The 12,500-nt window shown below is 45.8% G+C and overlaps 1 protein-coding gene across 1 annotated transcript in view; it reads left to right on the forward strand.

The window, feature by feature from the left end:
* The window catches only part of LOC119583844 (dual specificity protein phosphatase 7-like), a 52,750-nt gene extending 44,650 nt beyond the window's left edge, over positions 1-8,100 (forward strand). The window contains exon 4 of the mRNA XM_037932575.1: positions 4,289-8,100. Within this exon, the coding sequence (XP_037788503.1) occupies positions 4,289-4,608 (320 nt within the window). The 3' untranslated portion in view covers positions 4,609-8,100. The remainder of the gene's footprint in view (positions 1-4,288) is intronic.
* The last annotated feature ends 4,400 nt before the right edge of the window (positions 8,101-12,500 follow it).

The raw sequence follows: 12,500 nt of genomic DNA on the forward strand, positions 1-12,500 counted from the left end.
CATGGCTGGTCGTGGGAGATTTTTTTTTTTTTTTCCTTTTTTTTTTGTCTCGGAATGGCGATTATGATGATGAGATTTATGATGATAGTGATAAATATTTATTGCCGATTTGGACGCGCGTGATATGCAAAGGAGAGGGCGGGCAAGGTAGATGATGATGTAAAGGGATGGGCGCCCCTACGACGCGGGCGTGGAGGACGAGGCGTCGGTGGGCGTGGAGGTGTGCAGGGAGTGGCAGGGGGGTGGGATGGACGGGGAGGGTGGGAGGGAGGGGGGAGAGGAGGTGGAGGCCCCCCCTGGCGAGGCGGTGCACATCAAAGGGGTCCCGTCGGCATGTATTTATAACAGTGGTGGTGCCGAAGCCGCAGCAGCAGCCCTGGTCCCGTCTTGTTGGAGTTCTAAGACCCCTCTTTCCCCCTCTCTCTCTCCCCCTCTCCCCCCACCTGTAAGCCCCCCCACCCTCATACCCTTCTCCCCCATCTTTCCCCCCCCTCACCCCCTCCACACTTCCCTGCCCAACTCCCCATCTCTCTCCCCTTTCCCTCCCTCCCCCCCAACCTTCTTGCCCCTCTCCTCCTCCTACCCCCCCCCCCCACCTGCTCTTTGCCTCGTGTCAGGTGAAATTACGGAGTTCCTCGTGTCATGCTGGAGGGATTGGCCGGCGCTGGTGTCATGCACGGAAAAGGCGAGGTCAAAAAAAAAAAGTGAGAAAGAGGAAGAAGAGAAGAAGACGGTGACGAAGAAGAAGAAGAAGAAGAGGAAAAGCAGGAAGAACAAGAAGGGGGTCAGGGGGATGAGGGAGACGAGAGGCGAGGACCACCTTGGTTGTTGTGGACATAAAATAGAAAAGGTGGTGGGGGGGGGGGGCGACGGAAGGCGTGGGAGGGGGGGCGAGGGGTAGGGAGTGGGGAAGGAGAGGTAGGGACAGGGAGGGGAGATGGAAAGGGAAAAGGGGAAGCGCAAAGGAATGAAAGAAGAGGGGAAGAGGTGGAACGAGAATGGAAAATACAAGGAAGAAGAAAAGAGTTGGAATAAAATGAGAAAACAGAAGAGTAGGACGAGGAAATGAGAAAACAGAAGAGGAGAAAGAGAAAAGGAGAAAACAGAAGAGGAGGGAGGAGATGCAGAAGGGGAAGAGAGGCGAAGGGGAAGAGGGGGAAGCGGTTGAGGACTTATTTCCATCGCGGCTGACACAGGTGAGGTGTGACGGGTGGACGCGAGTGAAAGTGAGAGGAAATACTCACGAAATGTTTATGTGATGGCTTATTTATTTATTCGATTTCTTTATTTTTGTGTCTCCTCTTCTGAACTCGCATATTTATTCGTGCCTTTCAACTTTATTCGCATTTCTCGGGCCGTGACAGCATGGACTGTGTTTGTTATGGTACATTCTTGTCAGTGTAACCCCACTGTTTACACGTTCATGATTGAAGATGATCGGGGGTGGGAGGAAGGGGGGGAGTGGAGGGGTGAGAGGTGGGGGGTAAAGGGGGAGGGGGATTAGAGGTTTATACAAAGGCCATTTCTGAAGAAGCTGGCTTTTAATTTCCCAAAATATCTCTTGGCAATTTGTAGTTTATCGTGGCCGCCGATCGTTAAACATGTCCATCATCTCTACCGAGTTTCCTGTCTCCTTCTCTCTTCCTTCCTCTCTTCCTTATATGCGCGCGTGTGTGTTTGTTCGTGCGTTCGTGTTCGCGTGCGTGCGTTTGTGTTTTGACTCATGTGTATTTCTGGCCGAGACCATGTGCGCGTTTCTGTGAGTCACGTATGTACACACGCTCGTACGTTCACGGTTCCCTTTGATCCTGTCACTCGCTGCCAGGGAGGGGGAGGGTGCTAAGGTAGAGGGAGGGGAGAGGGGGAAGGGAAGGGGAGGGGGCGTAGGTAATAGTGTCTGGAGGTAAGGGATCCAAATGGCTGTAGGGAGGGGGGGAGGGGAGATAGGGAGAAGGAGGGGGAGAGGGGAGGTAAGGAGAAGGAGGGGGAGAGGGGAGGTAAGGAGGAGGGGGAGAGGGGAGGTAAGGAGAAGGAGGGGGAGGAGAAGGTCGAGTTGACTTCTTAGGTAAGGGAGATAAAGAAGAAAAAGGAAAGAAAGGAAGATTGTGTTAAAAGAAAAGAGGAGAGGAAAATTGATTCGGCTCGCGGGCGTGCGTTGCATCTTGCCATTGAGATAAGGAGATGGATTAGCAAGGGAATGCACAACAGCCAAGAATCTCCTAAAATGGCGCACAGATCACCGTTCTTTCTGAATATTATCATTTATATCTTTAAAAAAAAAATATCCCATCAAAGATCCCAGACAATCAGGGAGGAAAATCAACAAATTAGGAAGAGCGAGTCGGCCATTCAGCAGGAGAGAGCAGTAGCAGGACTCAGCAGCAGCAGAGGTAGTAGTAGTAGTTCCCTGGTAGCGGACATTGGCCATGACCCAAGGTTCTGCGAGGGGGGGGGGGAGGGGCCCGGCGCGCGAGGATTTCAATAGATGAGGTGCCAATTAGGGAGTTTAGCGACCTGTCGGGAGATATTACTCGGGGGTTTTCAGTCTTGTTTGTGTGTTGGGGGGGAGGGGTTGGGAGGATTGGGGTGGAGGGGGAGCTGCGAATTTTCTTCTTTCTTTTCCTCTTCTCTTCTCTCTGTCTCTTTCCTCTCTCTCTTCTCTCTGTCTTTTTCTTCTCTCTCTCTCTCTCTCTCTCTTTCTCGATGGGTTAATTCACAGCATCACACGGCTTCTTTTCGTCTTTTTGGTTGCAGCCACGTGAATCGTTTATTGTTTGTTTTTTAGCTATTCCTCTTAGGTTGGAGAGTATTGTCCGCGTTTTCTATTAGCTAATTTTCTGAAGATCAATGGCTCACGCTGGAGGACTTTTGCAAAAGTGCCGAGGTTGCACGACTGGGAAAATGCACTCCCGACTGCATTGATGATACGTGCTGCAACATAAAGAAAAAAAAGTATATATTGCCTGGGTTTCCTCCTGCCTCCTCCTCCCCTCCCCCGAGTTAACAAGCATCATTATGTGGTCAAAGCGTGCTTGCCTTCCCCCTGGTGACGTGCTTGCGAAGCGATCTGTCAGTCGCTAAGTAACGCCAAGTAATGCATGAGAGTGATTGCCAAAATTCTTGCTTTAGATGATTCTGCAAAGGACTTTACCCCAGCGATCGCCCGCAGGTGTGCACGTGGATTCGGGAGCTCAGAGCGACTGCAAAAACGAGAGGGGGATGGTGATAGATGAGTGAATCTATGGGCAGGTAGAGCAAGAGGGGAGAGAGTGAGAGGGAGGAGGGAGGGAAGTAGACTGGCAGTGAGAGATATACAGAGAGAGAGAGAGAGTGAGAGAGAGAGAGAGCGTAAATGACGCCCGCTCCAGCCCCGGCGCCGTATCCATTGCAGGCCGAGGAACTCCCCCGGCGGAAGGGAGTTCCTTAGCGTCCCACGGCCGGGTCGTGACGGCTACCCGAGACCCGGTGTATGGTAATCCGGCCCATGATCCCGCGGGAGGCTCACCTTACTCAACCTCACTCGCGAGAACCGGACGTGACGTCACGCGGGTATATTTTTCAACCGAGCTGTGGTGTGATCTGTGTTTGTTGTCTCACGGAGCGGCGGGCACGGAGCGGCCTCGGGCTCGGCGGACCGAGTTTGTTTGGACTCGGGGGAGGATGCTGGCGGGCGAGGGGAGTGGGGGGCTGGCGCAAGCAAGCAAGCAAGCAGGCAAGCGTGAGGGGCGGCTGATGGGTAAGGGGAATCAAGTAAACAGCAAGGCATGGGCGGTCTCGAGGTCCTTGCGCCGGCCGGCCGCCTGGAGTAGTGAGGGCGAACAGTAGCGGGATATCAGTGACGGGCGGCGAGTGTTGCGGTGGCGGTGCGGCCGCAGCTCGCCGTGCCCCGTAACGTGACCACCCCGGCCAGGGTAACAGTACCCGCCTCCCCTCCCCCCTGCCCCTTCCTCCTCCTCCTCTCCCCTCTCTGCTCCTTTTGGGCCTTTCCCCCTTCCCCGTCGTCCTCCTTTCCCTCTCCCCTTCCTCCTCTCCCCTACCCCCTTATCCCTTCCCCTCTTATCCATTTCTCCCCCCTCCTATCTTCTTACCTTCCTTACTCTCCCGTCCCTCGTGACTTCTTAAGATGAAGACCTTGTGACATGGATTAATATGTTTTGTGTGTGTTTGATATAGAGGTGGAAGCGCTTTCTCATATCATATTTCAGCTCCTGTTTATCAGTGTATTTTTAACGTATTGCTTTTCCTTGAGTTGGAACCTGGTTGTAACGTGGTTTCTTTCGTGTTGCAGATGAGGCGCGGGAGGCGGGCGTGGGCGTGCTGGTCCACTGTCTCGCGGGAATCTCTCGCTCCGTCACCATCACTGTCGCCTACCTCATGTACAAGGAGAAGCTCAACCTCGAGGAAGCCTACGAGTACGTCCGCGTCAAGAAGGCCAACATCGCCCCCAACTTCAACTTCATGGGCCAGCTGCAGGACTTTCAGCAGCAGCTCAACCTGTCGCCTCACAAGTGCCAGTGTGTGGCCGAGTGCCGCTGCCGCCACCTCCACTTCCTCACGCCTGCCCGCACGTCCCCTGACTCGGGCATCGAGTTCGACCGCTTCTCATGAGGGCTGACCCCCGCTGCCTCCATGCCCGCGGGCGGCACCCCTAGGCTCTGCCTGGAGTCCCCCGCGCCGCCCGCCCTTCCGCCCGCGGGTGTGGAGGCAGTGTCCGGCCCTGGCGGGGCCCGGGCCGACGACCACACTGAGGAGGACGAGGGGAAAGGAGGAGACGAAGGGGAAGAAGACGAGGGGGAGGGAGGAGCGGAAGGAGGGAACGACGAGGAGGAGGAGGGCTCCGACCTCCCCACCTGAGCAGCCTCGGCGGCGACGGCCCACCCAAGTGCCAAAGGTGACCCTCCCTCTCGCCTCCTACACGGCCCCCCTTGGGAGTGTCCTACCCCCACCCGGGTGAGCCCCAGGGGAGGAGCCCCGGGTCACCACACACGGCAGGGGGGAGGGGCCAGGAGGAGCCTGCGGCCCCCCTTGCCATAATCCAAACTTCCAGGTACAAATTTCTCGACGAGTGATCTCGCTTCTTTCGGGGAACCGCGTCGGCCGGCGACGGGGCGCGGGGGCGGCGCCACCACCTCCGCCCTCCGAGCCGGCGCTACGTTCATTCAGAGGAAAATATCTTTTATTTTTAAGGAAGATATGTGAACAGTTATGAAGTGTGGTGTTCAGGCTGCCACGAGCCTCTAACCAGTGTGTTCATCAGTTGAACTTCAGCGAGTGCGAAAATGTGTGTGAAGGTTTGAGACGTTGTTTCTTCTGTACAGTTGTCTGGATGCAACACTATGAGGTGATAAACAATCATAAATATTTCAAAAATACAAAAAAGTCTTAAAAGAAACCCAAAAACGTGATACAGATTGTTTTTTTCCCAGTATTTTGGTACCACAACATGGAGAAAGACGGTACGCTTACCTTTCCAAAAACAAAAACAAAACAAAAAAAAAAACTTACGAGACGGCGACGGTGGGGTTTCGCATAGAAAAAAAAAAACAAAAACAAACCCAAAATGAAAACCAAACCACTCCCTTACAATATATATATATATATAGATGTATTCCCATTGATGTGGAGCGAGAGAGTGAGAGAGAAAGAGAACAAGAAAACAAAACCAAACATAAAAAAAAATAGAGGAGACATTTCTCGAAATAGGTTAAATATTCATACTGTTTTGGACTTCCATTTTCATTTTTGAAAAAAAAAGGCAAAAAAGTGTTTTAAAAAGTCCGTAGTGCACCTGTGTTGTCCCGCCAACAAAGGGTTAATCGTGACCTCGCCGCGTCTCTCGGACTCGCACCTCCTCAGGGATCAGGTCAGGCTGGGTCACACGGAAGGAGGAACGGAAGGTCATGCAGTCAGGGTCATCTGGAAAGTAAAGAAAGAGGAGTAGGAAGGAAAATTCATTAAGGCAGAAGGGGAGGAAGGAGAAGAAAGATGGAAAAGAACAAGGGAAACTCAGTGATTGAATTTCCCTTGGATACAAGAGAGAGATCCAAAGGCATATGGTAATTTCTTTTTGCCTTGTCATGCTCGACAGGTAGTGATGTGGTTTGACCATGTGTTAACTGGGTAGAAAACTTTTGGGATTTTTTCACGAGGGGTTCAAAACCCTTCATTATTATTTGGCGTTTAGAAAAGGCAATTTTTTTTTTTGGATATCCTCTCCCATTACCCAACTGGCAAGACCCTGAGGTGATGCAACCCTCTTGTAAATTGCTTTAAAGCAGGAGATATTGGAAAAAAACTAACACGAGTATTTACACACATATATATATGTATTTGTGAAACGGTCTACGTACAAAATTAACAAAAAAAAATCATATGTATCACATTGATTTCCTTTTTTGAAGATAAAAAATAATAATAATAATAAATACAATGAAAGTAATATATTTTTAATGTTATAACTCGAACGGCCAATGTGCTTTTTTTATTTCTTATACGTGTACAGTTTAACTAGACTACCATTATTCATATCACCGCTCAAATATGTGGATCACTTTGTACGGGCGGGCTCGGTGGAGGGGAGGGGGCAGCGCTCCCTCTGACTGCCAAATCCACACTCTTGATACCCCCTCCCTCCGCTGGGGCCCTCCTACCCCCCTCTCCCCATTCATATCCCCCCCACCCCCTTAAGAATCCTCTGACATCAACCCTAATTAATCTTCGCACAATTCATTGTCTGGACGTGTGTATGCGCAATTGTAAACGTACGTACATTGCGCCCCTATGTGCGTACGTCCCACATTTGCACGTACATACAAGGAGTCGATTTGGTGATCTCTTTCAAATAAGAATGTGGCAACTGACGACCGCGAAGTGCCTTTATGGAGTCGAACTTTCTTATACACTATGGAAGCTGAAGTCTTTATATATTGTCGTAGACTGTCATTCGTGCTCATCCCCATAGAGATAGGATATTGTATTTTTTCACTCGAATCACCTAAACTTTTAAAAAACTACATTTAACGGAGTCTGCCGCGAGCTGTACTAACTTCCTTCTGACTTTTCTTTTTTTCTCTTTGTAAAAGCCCAGAGTACTTAATTGTTTTACTTGTGTATAAATAAAGAGAAGATATTAGATGTAGCTTTTGTGAAGAAAATAACTTTTTGATGACATGTGTATGTTCCCCCCCCCCACCCTTGCCCCTACCCAGATAACATGTACTGCATGCCGAGAAAGTTCTCCCCTTACCCCCACCCCCTTTCCTTAAAACTTGAGCTCGCGGTAAATATGTCTCCCTCCTCCCGAAACCAGACATTAAACATAACACGTGCACACCATGACATTAACACACACACACACACACACACACACACACACACACACACACACACACACACACACACACACACACACACACACACACACACACACACACACACACACGAGAGAAATGTTTGTGTACACGGTCCGAGCGACATACTGATCACTCACGCTTAACCATTGCCTGGCGATGTGTACACATTTTGATCACATACTCGTCGCCTACCAGTCAGTATTGCCAAGTAGCGGTGCGTCAAAGGCAGTGTTACGCTTCTAGGAACTCCGCTGGCCTAAAAAAAAGTTTGATCCTTATTTTGGTCTCCACAATGTAAAGTTCACGTAGGCCCATACCAGGCGGAGATATAAAACGTCTTTTGTTCTTGCGTTGTCCAGCAGCGATCTCATCTCCACTACACAACATATACAATATACGAGGCCTATATAAACTATATACTGTAGGGTTTTTGTTGGTATTTTTTCAAACAGTGTTGGATCCGAATGTAAAAGTAGTTAAAACTGCGGTCGTTTTTATTATCGCGAAACTTTATTCACTATTTTTTTCAAATTTGATTACTGTTTGGTGTCTTGTAACTGTCATATGTGTTTTGCGTTCTCGAGTTGTAGTAGACAATAACAACAACCCGATTTTTGAATGACGCTCCCCACGCCCTCCACACTCATTCATAATCCCATCATGACGTACACGCTTATTTTTACACACACACACACACACACACACACACACACACACACACACACACACACACACACACACACACACACACACACACATTTTAAAAAAAAAAAAGACTTTTTGACCTGCTGGACCCCAGGATCGTACTCTCCATCCATTTTCTGTACTCATCCATCCATGTGTATTCCTCAACATTGGACATCACCAGCTTCCATGCTCTACCCACATGTAGCAATACACTGACCCATGTGAAAGTCGATGCGCTTGATGGAAAGGCAGGATAGAACACGAGGTCTCCACTTTAAAAGAAAAGACGCTGTAGGTTGTCTTCTGTTTGTATTTATTATGCTTTTTTTCCCTTCAGGTTTTCGGTTCGGTTTTGATTTTTTCTTATTGTGAGTGAATAGAAACTCCTTTATTTTTGGGTGAAGAAAGTGAATGCTATATGGTATGTCACCTTTAGGTTGTTTCACTTGTTTAAAACAAAACTGCCTATATAAACTACACTGTACGGCTTTCTTTGTATGTACATACCTTGCAATATATATATATATATATAATATATATATATATATATATATATATATATATAATATATTATTATATAATATATATATATATATATATATATATATATATATATATATATATATATATGAGGAGTCTCCAGCACAAATGAGAAGGCCTAGCGTCCTATTCTGCCTTTGTGTCCCTTAGACGGATAGCCATCTTGAACCCGGATCAGAACTGGCGACTGAACCTGGTTTTTGATGTTTATTCGGTTAATTGATCATTTCCGAGAGAGAGAGAGAGAGAAGAGATGAGTTAAAAGTCTTCTATTTTGCATTGAGATATAGATGAAAAAGAATAGTTTTTTGTAATAGTATTTACTGTTACTGTTATTACTCTATTTAACTAGGAATATCGTTATGATAACTATCCATATAGTTATTTTTTATTATTATAATTATTATGATTATTGTAATTAGTACTGTTTATATTATTAATTTTTCCCCTGAGTCCTCCTTTTTAAGTTTTTTAATGTAATGCAATAAATAAGACACGTTTTAATGTTATGTTATCCTTTGCCCTTTGTTTGTTTGATGACGTCACTTAGTGACGTTTTTCCCTTCCATGTCTCTTTCTATTTCCGTTTTTGTAAACATGAAATTGTATAGTTATTTTCTTCCAAGTCACTGTATTCTTTGTTTCTTGGTATTTATCCCCTATTCCCCACATTCGTTATTTTGCCCCCACTTTGTTTGTACAACCATATCCTTCCCTCTATTTTTTTAAATCTTATTTATCCTTGTTTATTGTACACTGATCGATCACCCTACCCCACCCCCTACTCTTTTCCATCGTCCCCCCTCCTCCTCCCATTCCTTATTTTCGTTTTCTTTACTTTGTTGTTCTTCCTTCCCGTTTTCTTTACTTTGTCGTTCCTCCTTCCCGTTTTCTTTACTTTGACTGGTAGTTGTTAAGACCCGTTTTATTACCTTCATGTAGACAACCTGCCGTTCATATAGAAGGATGTTACTATATTTTGGATAATAAATATTATAAATGAATGACCAAGCTTATGGATAACCTTCTTTGTGTGCAATGCCGGAGTTGAAATACATGAATATACTTTTAAAAATGACCGAAGAAATACGAGGAACAAAGAAGTTAATGAAAAGATATAACACGCAATACCAAACACACAAGACATATATGTTTGCAATATATATGTAAACTTCAAAGCATTTATAAAGAAAATGAATAAGAGAAAAATATTTTAAAACAAATAAACAAAAAAATATATCTGCAATACCACAAAGCTGAAAGTTGCTCAACGACAACAAGGACTGATAAAAGAAAGAGAAAATAATAAAGGATTTTCCTCTACCAGTACTCGAAAAAACACACACAAATACAAACTAAAAACACCCTTTACTATCAGCCACAAATCCCAACCAATGACGAGAAAGCTCAAACCACTCCCAATGCACCCTTCGCATGCGTCCCCAGATCTTAAATATAATAATAAAAAAAACTAATGCGCGCTAAGACTTGTAGAATTAACCCCAAAGGAAAAAAAAATCCTGGGCATTCTTGGGATTCCTGCCCCACATTCCGAGGGCCTGGGAGGAAGGGATGCGAGAGTGACACACCCAACGCCGGCCATTCTGCGTTATGTACCCAGATACCCACTTTGGGGAGGAGTCTGCGGATGACGTGTTGGCATAGATCTTTTGTGTGTGTTTGGGTTTTGTTTGCGTTTGAGGTCAAAGGATTGGTGATAGAGGGAGGGTAAGGATGTATTGAAACAAGGAGGGAAGGAGAGTTCAAATGTAAGAGATATGTAGTTAGGAAAATGTATGTGAGGAACCGAAATATGTGGAGAAATGACATATTCGTTTCGTCTTTTTATTAGAATTGACATGTAAGGCTACTGTACAGTTAAAGTAAATGAGGGAACACAAACACACACACACACACACATACACACACACACACACACATATATATTATATATATATATATATATATATATATATATATATATATATATATATATATATATATATATATATAAAACCCCGCGGGGATTCTAAGCAATTATAGCTAAATACCCACAAAACACACACACAGTTCAAAACAAACCGCAAGCAGCCATGATTAGCTGGGTCTTAACTTCCGAAGACTTCCTCCCACGTGAGTCTCAGTAGAGAATAAACGCTCCTCCCATTTTATTCCTTCCTGTACAAATGTCGTAGAGTCCGCAGCATCTTAATAAGAAAGCGTTATGGAGACGAACTGAACCTCGAGATGACAAAAATTCTTGAACTTACCCCCAGCACGGGTCTCGGTCGCCTCTGAATCATCCCCCATCTCTCCACCGTGGCGAGGGCTCAACCAATCAGAACCGCGGGATGGCCTCGCGCTCGATTCTCATTGGTTGACCGGTTGCTCCGTGGAATGTGGACGCATCACTCTCGTAGGTATCGGTTTCCCCTGTCATTCCTTACTATTTAGGATTAAGGCGGGTGGATTAGCGTATTAGATATTAAGAGCCTGGGAGATTGACTTACAAAAGGAGGTGGTAAAAAGCACCTGGGCATAGAAAGGGCTGGATTAGGAATGTTATGATAGCTCTTGCGAAATTGCCAGAAAAAAGGGAGAGGGAAAATGGCGGTCTTGTTGAACCATGGGTGTAATGAGGGAAAGGGTTTGCTTATATGCTTATACGCATACACGCGTATGCACGCAAACACACACGCACATGCACACACTCACGCACACGTGTGTGTGTGTGTGTGTTTTGTGATATATATATATATATATATATATATATATATATATATATATATATATATATATATATATATATATATATATATATATATATATATATATATTATTATTATGTGTGTGTGTGTGTGTGTGTGTGTGTTGTGTGTGTGTGTGTGTGTGAAGTATTTATCATCATGGTCTTTTGTCTTTTTAGAAAAGAGATTTACAGACACACATTCCTATAAATATCCCAAAAAGCAATAGACTGCATCCTATGATATTTACATAAAATTCCTATGCAGATGTACCCTTTAAGAAATCATGAATTGCATGCTGAAATGTGCATGTCATACCAGCCTATGCATGACGCAGAGAAGAACATGTGATGTAAATGAATGACTATTTTTTTATTGTTTATTAGTAACAAGTGCGAATATATACCAGTAGTTTAAATTGAAGGTATGTTGTGTTTATGGATGGAGAAGGAGAGAGAAAGAAAGAGAGAGGGGGGGGGAGAGACAGACAAACAGACTGACAGATAGAGGGTGAGAAGGGGGAGAGGTAGAGAGAGAGAGAGAGATTGAGAAAGAGAGAGAGGGGGGGGGGCAGACAGACAGAGAGAGAGAGAGAGAGAGAGGGAGAGAGAAAGACAAAAAGACAGACAGTGAGAGGGGGGAGAGGTAGAGAGAGAGAGAGAGAGAACACGACATATCTCTTCAACCAACAGCTTAGAAAAAAGAACAAAACACGACATATATTGAAGAACAGATAGAGATAATTACTGATAAGAGGAGACAGAGAGAATGACGTTAAAAGGAAACAGACAGATAACCCAAGATGAAGATAACAAGGATATAAGAAAACCAGGAAATAGCAGATAACGTAATAAAGAAAAGGAATGTGAACTGAAGCCATAACGCATACATTCACCACGCTCATGCCCTATGCTACCCCCCCCCCCCTCTACCCCTATTTCTGCCTTGCCCAAATGCCCTTTTCCGGATGAATGCGTTACTCTGCCTCAATGCCCTTCCTTGCCCCAATCTCCTGCCTTGATTCTGTCTTTTCTTGCCCCAATCTCCTGCCCTGATGCTGTGGCCTTCCTTGCCCCAATCTCCTGCCTTGATTCTGTCTTTTCTTGCCCCAATGCCATTCCTTGCCCCAATCTCCTGCCTTGATTCTGTCTTTTCTTGCCCCAATCTCCTGCCC

The sequence above is a fragment of the Penaeus monodon genome, chromosome 2, assembly GCF_015228065.2.
Source record: "Penaeus monodon isolate SGIC_2016 chromosome 2, NSTDA_Pmon_1, whole genome shotgun sequence".
In the NCBI taxonomy this organism is placed as follows: domain Eukaryota; kingdom Metazoa; phylum Arthropoda; class Malacostraca; order Decapoda; family Penaeidae; genus Penaeus; species Penaeus monodon.